Here is a 15298-nt window from a genome sequence, read left to right on the forward strand (position 1 = left end):
AAACGAAGCCGAAAACGGGGAAACAGAGGGCATGGGAAGGTCCAGTAGCTCACCACGAACACGTTGGAGCAAAGAACGAGACCGGATAAGCTACGATGACACGGGTCGGCGTTGACAGCGGTCACGGCGGAGCGATCTTCGACGACGGCGATGCTCCGGTAGCTGTGGTGGTCAAAATGAGAAATCAATGGGTCACAAAGCACTACATCATTGCGGTGAAGCCGAAGCAAGACTCGGCAAGGGCAGGGACTCACCGTAGCGTGCTGGCCACGGCGACGCGGGCTCGACGGCGGGGCTACCGGTCGTGGAGAAGAAACACGACGAGTGGTGGTTCCCAGCGAAATTAAGCTGAATTGATGGGTTGGCTGAGCGCGTAAAGATAAGGTGGAGCTAATGGATGCTTTGCTGCAATGGCAGAGGCACTGGTTCGATGATGAGGGCTCACCGGAGATGATCGGCAACGTCGGGAAAAACAGAGGGCGAAGGAAGAACAACGACGACGGCGTCGGAGCTTTATAGGGCGGCCAAGGAAGCAAGGAGAAGCCACGGCGACGCCTTTCCCACGCCAGCGCGAAGCCAAGGCCACCACGCGCGCGCCTGGAACACCGAAGACGGTCGCCGGCCATGTAGCTTCGGCGGTGAACACTGTTCACAATATTTACAAGTTTGCCATTCGCCAAAATTCACAAATTACTCTCAAATTTTGATAACAACTCAAAAATCTCCAAAAATAAAAGTTGTTCAAAATCAAAAGTTCTACAACTTTGCTTTTATAACCATCTCCTAATTTGGTCTAGATTTTGAAATGAACTTTTGAATTTGAATAGGGAAATTTAACGAATTACGCCTTTTTGAATTACTCGAAATTTTTCTAAACAACTAGAAAAACTCCAAAGATAAACTTTGCTTAACTTGCCAAGCTCTACACATTTGCTTTTGGGCCCAACCCCAAAATATGCTTAGATTTTGAAATGGATTTTCAGGGTAGAGTTTAAATGTTGAAAAGCGGGGTTTTCACGAAAAATTCAAAACCCAGACAAACTTTGAACTTGAGTCAAACAATACAATTCAACACTCATTACACAAATGTAAACTTGTTTTAGTAAATGCATATCAAAGTTTTCACCAAATGCCAAATGCTTTGCAATGCATATGATGACATGTCAGATTTTAATATTTAAACACCCGAGGTGTTACAATCCTTCCCCCTAAAAGAAATTTCGCCCCGAGATTCAAAGCCATAGGGTAAGTAATGGAAAAGGAAATGTGTCGCAAGAACACATACAAACTCTGTCCATAAAATAGCTGAGGTCCCTTTTAGAAAACACAACCTAGCTCAACTAATATTACTCTATTCTATATTGACGCTAGAAATTCTGGAAACTTTTCTAACAAGTAATCCTCTGATTCCCAAGTAGCTTCCTCTTCTGAATGTTGATTCCATTGTATTTTATAGAACTTGATGGTCCGTCTTCGAGTAACACGATCCTTCTGATCTAACACTCGGATAGGATACTCGGAATAAGTTAAATCCGGTTCTAGTTCCACTCCTTCAACTTCAACATTCTGTTCAGGCACTCGGAGACACTTCTTCAATTGAGAAACATGGAACACATCATGCACAGCTGCGAGATGTTCAGGTAATTTCAAGCGATATGCCACTTTTCCATACCTCTCCAAAATTTGATATGGTCCAATATATCATGGTGCCAACTTTCCTTTAACACCAAAATGGGTAACTCCCTTCATTGGTGATACTTTCAGATATACAAAATCTCCTTTGGTAAATACCAATGGTCTCCGTCTTCTATCCGCATAACTCTTTTGTCGGGATTGAGCTATCTTCAAATTACTTTGTATTTGCTTAACCTTGTCTTCTGTTTCTTTCACAAGGTCAACTCCAAAGAATCTTCTTTCTCCAGGCTCAGACCAACTCAATGATGTTCTGTATCTACGACCATAGAGTGCTTTAAATGGAGCCATTCTAATGCTTTCCTGATAACTATTGTTGTATGAGAACTCGGCCAAAGGTAAGCATTCATCCCACTTAGTGGAATAGTTAAGGACACAACACCTTAACATATCTTCAAGTACTTGATTAACTCTTTCAGTCTGTCCATCAGTCTACAGATGATAAGCTGTACTATACAGAAGTTTGGTACCTAATGAAGCATGTAAGTGTTTCCAAAAGTTAGAGACAAACTGTGTACCCCTATCTGACACTATGGTCTTTGGTACACCATGCAAACTCATGATTCTTGCTAAATACATCTTGGCATATTGGATCGTAGGGTATATTGTCTTGACTAGAAGAAAATGTGCTGAGTTAGTGAGTCGATCTACAATAACCCATACTGAGTCAAATCCCTTTGATGTCCTGGGTAAACCAACAATAAAGTCCATACTTATGTCCTCCCACTTCCAAGATGGAACAGGTAATGGTTGTAACTCACCAGCAGACCTCAAATGTATAGCTTTCACCTTTTGACAAGTATCACACTTTGCTATGTATCTAGCAATCTCTATTTTCATTTTAGTCCACCAGAATCTTTGCTTCAAGTCATGGTACATCTTGTTACTTCCCGGATGGATTGATAACCTAGTAGCATGTACCTCATCTAGAATTGACTGCCACAACTCAGGAACTTTTGGTACCACTAGGCGATCCTTGAACCACAACACATCTTCATTGTCAATGCTAAAGCATTCTGCTTTCCCATTCTTGACTCTTTCCTTGATATGGGCTATACCCTTGTTTTCCTTCTGAGCAGCAATAATTTGATCTCGAATAGTGGCTTCTACAATTATGTTGGTCAAACTTCCTTGTTGAATTACTTCTATATTCAACTTTTCCATTTCTTGACATAAATTCAAACCTATTGTTCTCACTGTTAGACAATTGCAATAACTTTTGCGACTGAGGGCATCTACAACTACATTTGCTTTACCAGGGTGATAATGTACTTCCAAATCATAATCCTTAATCAGTTCTAACCATCTTCTTTGTCGCATGTTCAACTCTGACTGAGTGAAAATATACTTTAAGCTTTTGTGATCTGTATACATATGACACGTATTACCAAGCAGGTAATGTCGCCAAATCTTCAGAGCATGAACCACAGCTGCTAACTCCAAGTCATGAGTCGGATAGTGTTCTTCATGTTGCTTAAGTTGCCTAGATGCATAAGCAATGATTCGGCCTTCTTGCATCAACACACATCCAATACCAATACCTGAAGCATCACAATAAACATCAAACGGCTTCTCGATATCAGGTTGGGCTAACACTGGTGCAGTAGTCAACAGTCTCTTCAAAGTCTGGAAAGCCTCCTCACAATTTGATGACCAGACAAACTTAACTTGGTTCTTCAACAATTCAGTTATGGACTTTGATATTTTTGAGAAATCTAGAATAAACCGACGGTAATACCCCGCCAATCCCAGAAAACTCCGAACTTGATGAACTGTGGCTGGCGGTTTCCAATCAAGCACATCTTTCACTTTGCTAGGATCAACTGCAACTCCTTCGGCTGACAAGACATGATCACTACATCACGGCGCACCGATTTGTGGCACAAACGCGACCAATTACTGCCCGGACCGAGCACTACACCGGCCATGGCGGCTGCGGTGGCACGGCAGTGCTACGCCAGCGAAACGAAGCCGAAAACGGGGAAACAGAGGGCATGGGAAGGTCCAGTAGCTCACCACGAACACGTTGGAGCAAAGAACGAGACCGGATAAGCTACGATGACACGGGTCGGCGTTGACAGCGGTCACGGCGGAGCGATCTTCGACGATGGTGATGCTCCGGTAGCTATGGTGGTCAAAATGAGAAATCAATGGGTCACAAAGCACTACATCATTGCGGCGAAGCCGAAGCAAGACTCGGCAAGGGCAGGGACTCACCGTAGCGCGCTGGCCATGGCGACGCGGGCTCGACGACGGGGCTGCCGGTCGTGGAGAAGAAACACGACGAGTGGTGGTTCCCAGCGAAATTAAGCTGAATTGATGGGTTGGCTGAGCGCATAAAGATAAGGCGGAGCTAATGGATGCTTTGCTGCAACGGCAGAGGCACTGGTTCGACGATGAGGGCTCACCGGAGATGATCGACAACGTCGGGAAAAATAGAGGGTGAAGGAAGAACAACGACGACGGCGTCGGAGCTTTATAGGGCGGCCAAGGAAGCAAGGAGAAGCCACGGCGATGCCTTTCCCACGCCAGCGTGAAGCCAAGGCCACCACGCGCATGCCTGGAACGCCGAAGACGGTCACCGGCCATGTAGCTTCGGTGGTGAACACTGTTCACAATATTTACAAGTTTGCCATTCGCTAAAATTCACAAATTACTCTCAAATTTTCATAACAACTCAAAAATCTCCAAAAATAAAAGTTGTTCAAAATCAAAAGTTCTACAACTTTGCTTTTATAACCATCTCCTAATTTGGTCTAGATTTTGAAATGAACTTTTGAATTTGAATAGGGAAATTTAACGAATTACGCCTTTTTGAATTACTCGAAATTTTTCTAAACAACTAGAAAAACTCCAAAGATAAACTTTGCTTAACTTGCCAAGCTCTACACATTTGCTTTTGGGCCCAACCCCAAAATATGCTTAGATTTTGAAATGGATTTTTAGGGTAGAGTTTAAATGTTGAAAAGCGGGGTTTTCACGAAAAATTCAAAACCCAGACAAACTTTGAACTTGAGTCAAACAATACAATTCAACACTCATTACACAAATGTAAACTTGTTTTAGTAAATGCATATCAAAGTTTTCACCAAATGCCAAATGCTTTGCAATGCATATGATGACATGTCAGATTTTAATATTTAAACACCCGAGGTGTTACAAGGGTTGGCAAGGGGGCGCCGGTTTTGGCTGCTGGCAGGCTGGGCCGAGGCCAAGGGCGAGCGGACGGGCCGAAGGGGAGGAGCTGGGCTAGGCTAGGCTGCTGTGCCAGTTGGGCCAAGGGAAGGGGATGGTGGGCTTGGAGGTATAAAAGGAAAAGGATTTTTCCTTTTATTGTTTCAAGGAATTTGAATGAGTTTTTAAGAGAGGTTACGTGGAATATAAAGAGAAGTTGAAGTACAATACAATGAATTTCAAGAGGAGTTCAAAAATAATTGGAGAGGTGTGATTTTTATGATTTCGGATCAAATGAGTTCAAAAGAAATGTGACGGGGATTTATGAGATATTCAAAAAGGAAATTAAGAGGGGTTGCTACGGATCATGCACTCCGACACGAAACCCAAATCCAGATCAAAAACTCCGGCAAGCTCCTACAAGTAATTCTATATGCATACAACAATTTATTTATAAATTGTTCTTTGTTTGACCTAGCATCTACATGCTCCACATATTGTAGGAAAATTTTTAAAAAGTTCGTATTTTTGGCTTCTCAAAAACCTAGGTTGTTACAGTCCACCCTCCTTACAGGAATCTCATCCTCGAGATTAAGGTGTTGCTCGGTCGGTCAAGAGGCAGGCTGTTGCTTCTTGATTGAGGTAGTTGTTCCATAGAACCTTGCAAAAGGAATTGTCATCCTTTTGTTTTCTTCGATAACTCAATCCAAATTTGTATGGGGTGTCCAAGGATCTCTAGAGGTTTTGTCTAGTCATATTACGGCCTTTATTTTTGCCTGGAGTCACACGTAGATAAAATAGCTTCTATATTCTTCACTCAAGTAATATAATCACAAGAAGCATAAGAAGCAAAAAGATCCAAGCACTCAAGCAGCATTACAACTCCTATATGCATAGTGTTGACTTAAGGCGACTCCTAAGCCTTTGAGTCTCACACATCTATCGATCTTGCGTGGGCGATAACGAGGAAATCATTTCCTGGTGGTCAACTTTTCAGTTCGGGGATAGTCAGTTAGTAGTATAACTCAAGGTAGAGACGGGGAATCAAGTGTTAGTATCTATGACTCCACTACAGATAGAATGTTTGGCTTCTAAACTAGTGTTTGGTACTAATGGTCTCGTCCTAAGGTCAAGTATGGCTCTGATACCAACTGAAACATCCTCAATTTTCCACAAAGGGAAAATCCACAGAATGAATTATAATATGATGAAACCAATAGTTGATTCCATCATATTATCATATATCAGTCGATATCACAGTCATACATCGTAAGATTACAAGAATACAAGATATTACATCACTGGGGAACACACCTATTACATAGTTAATCTAGCGGAAGACTATCGAGTGAAGGCTCCTCCTTCACTGGGTCATCATCAGAGTTGGCGTAGTGCAGCGTAGATTCCATCTCCGAACCAAACTTGAGCGTAGGCACGAGACCTCCTAATCCTTCTAAAGTCAGCATCTCTGAGAAGCAGGAAAATCTGCACACCGCCAGAGGTGTGCAGGCCATGGTCAGCACCGATGAGCTTTAGTGGAAAAGATAAAACAAGGGGATCTGGCGATCCTAACATTTGGCTGTGGTTTGCATCCTTAGCGCATGAGAAGCAAGTAACAGTAGTAATGTAATAATAATATCTAGTTTTTAACACATTCCAGCCACACACATCCACATCCATCCATATCCATCCACCAATCCCATCCCAACCATAACCACACCACCATCACCACATCTCATCTCACACACTCAGGTCGACAGGCCGACTCCCTCTCGGCACATGTCTCAACGGCCCGCAGCCCCTAGGCTCACGACCGGAAAATACCCCAAACCCTGGAGGGAGGAAAGAAGGACTCATCTCCTATCTAGTTTAAGCGAAACCCAGGAAAGGTCCATAGCCGACAAGTCAGCATATGTATCGATCGATCAACCAAACACTCTGCAGAGGTTTTACATACCCACAAGATAGCCATCCTCGACTGGTGCCCCGTCTAGGCAGATTCTGGCCGCTTGCTAGCCTAGAACGATGCCACCCTACCTCTCAGCCCTGGTACATCCCAAGTCTAGTCTGGGATGGCTGATACTGTGAGTCGTAGACAGAGCCGGGGCCCTCCGGATGTCAAGAGCCATGTCCACAAGGCCTCCTAAAGTCTCGGAAGGGTGTGGGGGCAACCGCGCACCCCGTACCTCCTTGCACACGTTCGCCTAGCAGTAGTGGCATTGTTCTACCAAGTAGTCCGACCGTCCCGCACCATATAGGGACGAGTGGGATGTAAAGGATTCCCGGTGAGTCTGAGTACTAGTAAGTCCTTAGGGATTGACCAAGCCAGAATGTCTTCATCAGGGTTTCCAATTACCATGCCACCACAGCACCTCTACCCCGGGCTCCACCTCTCCGAGGTTCACACCCAAGGCCACCTCCAATTACCATTTACCCACCACAGGTATTCCATATCCAAGTGCCCAGGTAGCACCATACGGCAAGACTCGCCCAAGGCTCGTCGTTATTCTAGCTCGGTCGACACAACCCTCACTCTCCACGCACCCAAGACACACGCAGCACGCTCACACACCACCTAGTCCAGGCACCCATAACCAAACCATTCCTAGGGGGTTCACCACCAGCATCACATCCCCGATATAATGCGAAGTGGAGTTAATAATAAGTATAGTGGTGTAATATGCAAGCAAGCAGGCAAGTAAGCATATATAAGTGAGCGAATGCGCAAAGCAGGGTGATGTGGTAGAGTGGGTTGCATCAGGGTAATAATGGCTCAGGTAGTAGCATGCATCAAAGTACTAGCAAAGGAACAATTATAAAGCGCTAGCAGTTCTAGATATTATGCAATGTCTAATAGGATTCTCTAAAAGAAGGTGCTGCCATGACACCTGCGATGTAGAGGTAGTAGTGGTATAGTTCTCCATTCGTTGGTGTTCTATTAGTGGGGTCACCTCCTCCTGCGTTGACTCCATTCCGCAGTCCTTGTCGTCGTTCCACGTTCTCTTGGTCCGATCGTCAGCTACTCCGCGAAGCGACACGCAAGGCAAGAGAGCACTCAATCACTCAAAAAGACGACAAGACGCAGGAAAATCCAATAACACCAGCGAGGCAATAAGAGATACACGGCTTAGCCCTCTCGGCGGTTGTCCGATTTCCTCAGGCCAAAGAATCACAAGTGGTGGTTTGCTAAGCACAAGCTTAGTCATGGCCAAGCCAGTATGGCTTTACGATAAATGGTTTAAGCCAGAGCTTATCCAGAGCAAACACCATGGCTCACGAGCTTTCGATCCGAGTGTCATTGAATTGACGGGGATTGGAAGTCGGGCCCCAAGAAAGAAGAACGATCGGGGTTTGACTCCTATAGCCTTACCCCCAAAGTCACAATTAGATGTGAGATGCAAACAAGAACAAGTAACACTATTGTGACTTGGCTCCAATGTACTTCAGCTCGCCTCGCTATGGTAGAAAGCGGTAGCGCAGAGAGATTGGACAACAACGGGTTCTCTCGAATCCTCACGACATAATAACATCGGGAGCTGCGAAGAGAGTTGCTCAGCACAACAAAGGAAGTGGGGTTAGCTATGCACATCCATGTCATGTTCTCAGACACATCTTCAGGAGAGATGGTTCTAGACGGCCGATCGGGTCGACACACATGGGTCCGAGGTACGACATAGACTATAGCTTCGCTAACTAAAAAGAGATAGTCCGGTCTTTGATCCAATCGCCATGGACAAGGCGGGATCGAACAGAGCGGCTAATAAGGGCAATAATAGTAAGGAACGGAGGTCTGCCTCCTTCCAGCACACACGCCACAACAGAAGACAGGGCATTGGAAGGAGCGACTCACTAAAGAGTACAAGTGCGCAAACCACTCGTAGGGTACCCTGACTTAGGTGCATTGGCACTAAGACATCTCTCTAATTCATAGCGGTGCGGTTGTCACCGTAGGAATCAAGGAAATGCCGATGGCCATACAAGGTACACAGCATACGGGGGTTTGATGCACGAAGAGGCAAGTAAAAGTAAAAGAGTGGCGTAGCTCCATGGTCATGGCGAGGCGAACTCGCGGCCACAAGCTATACCAATGGGTTGGCACCCATCGTTCCATGATTGTTATCTCCTAGGTCATCTCCCACAGGACTTGGTCATGGAGGGCTCAAAGCGTGCGGGTGATATCCGCATCGAATGTTAGTATCGACATCGAATCCATCACGACCATGTTCTAGGGCCGAAGGCAGGAGCTAACACTTGTGGTACTATGAAGCCAACTAAAAAGCGACAGGTCGAGTTACACTCAACATCACAGTCATGGCGAGACAGATCCCGCGATCGTAACGTCCGAACGAGGTACGATCCCTCCGCCGGCTCGAAGGCTCGGCACACAGGCAACAACACCAACAATCAGCAATAAGAACCGAACACGACCGAAGACGCAACAACTCGACACGACTGAGGAGTAGCACATTCTATAGTTGGGGATGGGCAGACCTGCACAAGGGCATGGTGTAGATAGATATAGATAGATCAAGATCATGTATTGTAAGTGGACGTACAAGTATAAGAATGAGCGGGAAAGGGCTTTCGTCGGTGGTCGGAGATGTCACCGAGGTGGTCGGTGAGATCACCATCGTGGTCGGAAGGCTGGCCAAGGTGGTCGGAGAGCTTTGTCGACGTGGTCGGAGAGCTTTGCCGACGTGGTCGGTGAGATCGCGGAGGTGGTCGGAGTGATTATCAACGTGGTCGGTAAGATTGCCGAAGTGGTCGGAAAGGTTGCCAACGTGGTCGAAAAGGTTACCAACGTGGTCGGAAAGGTTGCCGAGGTAGTTGGAAAGGTTGCCAACATGGTCGGAAAGGTTGCCGAGGTGGTCGGAGAGTACTTAAGGGTTGGTCCACATCGTGGTGCTCGTCAACGGTGGTCTCGGCAACGGTGGTCTCGACAACGGTGGTCTTGGCAAAGGTAGTCTCGATATCTCCTCAACGGCACGCACTTGCAAGGCAAGGCGACCGGAACGTCGGAAAGACTCCTCTTGTCATCGGTGCGATGCTAGGGATAATGCAGTTTCTCAACGGCTCGCCCTCGTTTAACGAGGCAGTCAGAATGTCGGGGACAGACTCCATACAACGACGGCAGAAGATGTGGAGTCCCAAGGGCTGTTATAACTTGTCCCAGAGGGTTGTGGCTTCTTTTGGCCAGCTACGGCCTACTGTGGCTAGCTGTGGCTTGCTATGGCTCGCTGTGGCTGGCTACAAGTGGCTATGGCGTTGGCTCGCACACGTGGCTCAGCAGTAGGACTGCGCATGGGCATGCGAACGGCCACGGCGGTGTGGTCCCGAGGCTCACGCGACGTCATGCAGAGGCACAGGCCGTGCGTCACCACATGCAAGTGAGTGTGCATAAGCCCATGGCTCGTGGCGTGCGTCCACGAACGACGGGCGAAGCAAGGCTGGGGCTCTAGGTCCGTGTGTGGGGGTTAGGCAAGTCCATGGCACACCTATACGCCTCCCAAGCGGAAAAGCGAGGGTTACGCTAGCATCAGCTACACAGGGGCGGTCTAGGTGTTGCGTACGGTCTCCAGGAGTTTGGTCACGGCCGTGGCTAGGACGTGGCATTCTCGGTGTACTCGAGCTCATGGTGGTCACAAAAGGGCGGGCTAGGCCTCACATGAGCGTGTAGTGGTGGCCACAGTGCGCTATGGTTGGGCATCCAAGGTCATGGCACGGTGTTTTTCTATGTAACGTAATCCAGGCTCATGCTAGTGTCATCCGAGGCGTGAGTGCAACGGAATGACACGACGAGTGCGTGTGCGTGATGTGTCCAAGGGCGTTGGCATCGTGCGGCTGACGAGGCCCCTACAGAAAAACACGGCTCGAAGGCCGAACACATGGAGGGGTCATCGGTCTTGGGCTGGCAACATGTAGGGCTTTAGTCCGGCTTTGGTTTGCAACAGCGGCTCGAAGGCCGGGCAGGCATGGGCAAGGCGGGGTTCGGTTCGAGGCTTGACATAGTCGAGGTGGGGGTTGGTCATGGCATCCGGGCATGCTACAGCCATAGGTGGCCTACCAGAGCACGCCCCGCTTGGCAACGGCTTGCTGCGGCCTCCTCTGGCCGGCTACAGCCAGTTGCTGGCCAACTATGGCTTGCTGGTCATGGCCGTGGCTGGCTGTAGGTGGCCAGGGTCGGCTGCGGCCGGTCAGGCCAGAGCAGCGGGTGGCCGGAGGGGCGACGGAGTCGGTGAAGGGTGCTTCAAGGCCTGCTGCTTCCCTGCGAAGTGAAGGAACGTGGCACGAAGGCCAGTCTTAGGCACAAACTCCACTACGGTGCAAGGGAAGGCGAAAAACTTGGCTTTGGGAGGCTCACCGTCATCAGAGGATGGAGGCAGGCCAGCCTGGTGCAGGAAGGGTTCGGTGCGGCAGATCGCATCAAGGTAGTGGCGCTTCCGATCGTGGCCGCGACGTCGTGGTGTGGCTGTCCGGGCTTGGTGGACGGAGGTGGCAGCCAGGTGGCTCTTGGCTGCAGGTTCAGGGCGACGCCGCCGTGGTCGGGGTGCAAGGGCGAGGTCGCGTGGTGCGGCTGGTGGCGTGGTCGCAGCACGGCGAGGGGGCTCGGAACGACGTGATGGGGACGACGTGGCCTCCGAGCGTCGCGGCTTGGCGCAAAGGAGAGCTGGGTGAGGCTGTGACGGGGTCGCTGCTGCGGCTGTGACTTCCCTGAGCGCACTGGGCCAGTCGTCGCCGTGTAGTTGCGGCAGGGGGTGAAGCAGAGGAGGTCTAGCTTTCATGGGAACACAAATCACGGCACGAGGGCTGATCTCAGTCAAGGACGACGACAGGGAAAGGGGGAAAAATATGGGAGCTTGGCAACGACGCTGCTCACCGGTGAGCACGGAGCGGCATCGAGGAGATGTCGCGGTTGACGCCGAGCCGGAGCAGGGGTCACGACGTGTGGGCTCCGAACGGCGTGGCTCGGCGACGGGGTACGATGGCACGGCGTCGGTGGCGAGGTGGCTCGCCGCGCGTGCTTGCTCGGCATCACGCCGTGGTTGCGTTGGCTTCTTGGGCTCCCGCCGCGGCGTTGTTGGTGGGTGCGGAGGAAGGGAGAACGAGGTAGAGGAGGTAGGGCTCTGTGGCGGCCGAGAGAGGGAGTTCGGGAGAGGTGCCGGATGTCGAGGTTCTTATAGCGCGCCAGCTAGGGCTGCCGGGGGGTCACGGACGGCGGCGATCCTCGGGGTCCGTGCTTCCTGCCCACGCGGCGCGCATCGAGCGGGGGTGCAGAGCTGGTGAAGCACGGGCGTGTGCTTTGCCACCCGAGCGGTGGCGGCGTGGGAGCGGGTCACGGCGCGCTTGGCCTAGGGTTCCAAAAGGGGCATGCGGTGCGCGTGCAGGGCACATGCGCGTGTGTCCGAGCGGGCGGCAGCGGCTAGGAGCGGCTGGAGGCCAGGGCGCTGCCCTAGGGTTGGCAAGGGGGCGCCGGTTTTGGCTGCTGGCCAGGCTGGGCTGCGGCTTGCTGGGTCGGCCGGCTGTCTGCGCCGGTTGGGCCAAGGCGCTGGCGGGGCAGGCTGGGCCGAGGCCAAGGGCGAGCGGACGGGCCAAAGGGGAGGAGCCGGGCCAGGCTAGGCTGCTGCGCCAGTTGGGCCAAGGGAAAGGGGATGGTGGGCTTGGAGGTATAAAAGGAAAAGGATTTTTCCTTTTATTGTTTCAAGGAATTTGAATGAGTTTTTAAGAGAGGTTACGTGGAATATAAAGAGAAGTTGAAGTACAATACAATGAATTTCAAGAGGAGTTCAAAAATAATTGGAGAGGTGTGATTTTTATGATTTCGGATCAAATGAGTTCAAAAGAAATGTGACGGGGATTTATGAGATATTCAAAAAGGAAATTAAGAGGGGTTGCTACGGATCGTGCACTCCGACGATGAAACCCAAATCCAGATCAAAAACTCCGGCAAGCTCCTACAAGTAATTCTATATGCATACAACAATTTATTTATAAATTGTTCTTTGTTTGACCTAGCATCTACATGCTCCACATATTGCAGGAAAATTTTAAAAAGTTCGTATTTTTGGCTTCTCAAAAACCCGGGTTGTTACAGAAAGCAGCTACGCATTCTGCGTCCTCGGTGAGTTGGGAGGCAATTCTGCGTCCTCGAAGAGAGCCGACCCAAACCTGTAGTGGTGGGCCCATAGGAGCCGTCGGGGCAGGCGCGGCCGGCTCGACTCGGCGAGGCGGGTCCGCGGCGGAGCACGGCCGACGGGGCTAGGCGGGCTCGAGGACCCTCGTCTGGGAGCAAGGCTGCTCGCGTCTGGGAGCGCCCTACCCCGTGCTTCCCCCGGCGCGGCAAGCTTCCCCCGGCGCGGCGAGCCCTGCCCCGCGCTGCGGCTCACCTCCCCGCCGGCGCGCGCGGCAAGCTTGCTCCGGCGCGCCGAGCCCTGCCCCGGCGCGCGGCCCGCCTCCACCTCGGCCACGCCATCCTCGTCACCTCCGCCATCTCCCTCCTCCGCACGGGATCGAGCGCGGGCGCGAGCTCCGTCGGCGCGGGCGCCACCGGCCGGATCCGGGAGAGGGAGGGTCGGGGAAGAAGGGGAGGGAGGGGGCCGGATCCGGCCGGGAGGGGGAGGGAAGAAGGCAGGCCGCGTCCGCGGCGGCCGCCGCTTGCTCCGAGCGCCGCTGGCGAGGCGCTGCTGCCGCCTGGGGAGAGGAGAGTGAGGGAGCGTGGGGATTTGGGGCTCATCGTTGGAGAAGTCGAGAATGGGTTGCGTCAGAGATTTCACTGTGCGTTACCTAAAGGATCAAATGCGTATCCGATTTGGGTCACCCCATTGGAGTCAGTCTTATACGAAGACGTTGTATGAAGTTTTCGGATAATAAAACATAAATTACAGAATCCGTTAATAAACCACGAGACAAATTTATTAAGTCTAATTAATCCATCATTAGCTTATGTGTTACTATAGCACCGCGTTGTCAAATCATGAACTAATTAGGCTTAAAAGATTCGTCTCGTAAATTAGTCATAAATCGTGCAATTAGTTATTTTTAATCTATATTTAATACTCCAGGCATATGTCAAACATTTAATGTGATATGACGTAATTTTTTTAAGAAAAACTAAACAAGGGCTAAGCTGAGGGCGAGTTCATGTACTAGTACGGTAGATGCTGTGGTGTACTGGTGTCCCGGCTGTCTCTCTTTCCACAGACCGGGGCTTCTTTTCGCTAGCAACTGGCCATATCTTCGGTTCGCTTGGTCGTATTTGATTTATAAGTCATGATTTATCAGTTAATGGATAGTATTTTTTTCTTACACTAAATCAACCAACAGTACCTTTAGTCATGACTTATAAATCAAATTAGTCCAAACGACGCTTTTCAGTTAAGTTAGGTAGTGTTGGCTCCATTAGAGTATAATAACACGAAGGTGGAATCAGATAAATTGCACGTGTAACAAACATTGGGTCACATGGCAACTAGATAGGCGGTCAGGACTCTGGACTGAAGTGCCTTCGTGACTCGTGAGATAAGGTCACGGGTGGCTACTAGTGCTAGCAATGTGGACCAATCGGCGGACGGGCGGGTGTCGCTCGGTGAGCCGGTGCATGCTGACACCTCAAGCCTGTGGAGGCTTATCTGCCAGACTGAGAGAGATACACTGAACTAATGCACGGCACCATTTTCTCCCCCGTCCATGAAATGGTGGAGGAGGTAGCGTTCAGTGACATGTGACATGCATGTCGTCTGGTGGACTTTGTATATATTTAGTCACGATCTCACAGATAAATTCAGTCTGTAGCACGTGCTGCTTAATCGTGTTTTCAGTCCCGTAGGCCGCAGTCATCAGAGATTAGTGGTGTGCCTGACACTAAAACACAGATGATGATGTCGCCAGGCTTGGCTTGATGTGCTGCTGCAGTACAACTCGGATGACAGGTTCAGTTCATCAGAAGTTAACAGTGCAGACGCAGCGGTGAATCGACGAGACAACCCCTAGAAACGTCGAGGAGAGCGTCCAGTTTCGTCGGTGATTGGTCACGAGCTCGAACTCGAGCTGGACTGACCAGTCTGACGGTCTGACTGGTCGCTGGTCTAAGATGCACCTCTGATTAGTTACAGTTCCACGCGCGCTAAAGTCGCCCCTCTAGTAGTTTACAGTTGCTGTCTCTTTCTTCGGGGCCAGCATAGATTCCCTGATTAGTGCATCGATCGCACGTTCACTCTAGAATTAGCCACCGTGGCCCAGAAGTAGTCAATTTGTTCCTTCAAAGAACGGTAAATACTAGATCGAAAAGAACACGCATCGCAAATAGGCAACGCATAGCCCCGATGTGATATGTGCTTGGCCTTTATAAATACTACCTGCCACCATCTGCCAACCTCTAAACACACACAAAAACACAAGTGAGCACCACCTGGCTTTCAAGCACCGATCGAAAAGA

General features: G+C 49.8%; 1 protein-coding gene across 1 annotated transcript; it reads right to left on the reverse strand.

The window, feature by feature from the left end:
- Positions 1–12965: 12965 nt before the first annotated feature.
- Positions 12966–14200, reverse strand: LOC136515883 (uncharacterized). Its single transcript, XM_066509347.1, has 2 exons — positions 14191–14200; positions 12966–13636 (listed from the first exon to the last, which is right to left on the reverse strand). Exons 1-2 carry the CDS (start codon positions 14198–14200, stop codon positions 12966–12968), a joined length of 681 nt encoding a protein of 226 aa, XP_066365444.1.
- Positions 14201–15298: the final 1098 nt, after the last annotated feature.

Source organism: Miscanthus floridulus, chromosome 17 (assembly GCF_019320115.1).
Source record: "Miscanthus floridulus cultivar M001 chromosome 17, ASM1932011v1, whole genome shotgun sequence".
Lineage (NCBI taxonomy): Eukaryota > Viridiplantae > Streptophyta > Magnoliopsida > Poales > Poaceae > Miscanthus > Miscanthus floridulus.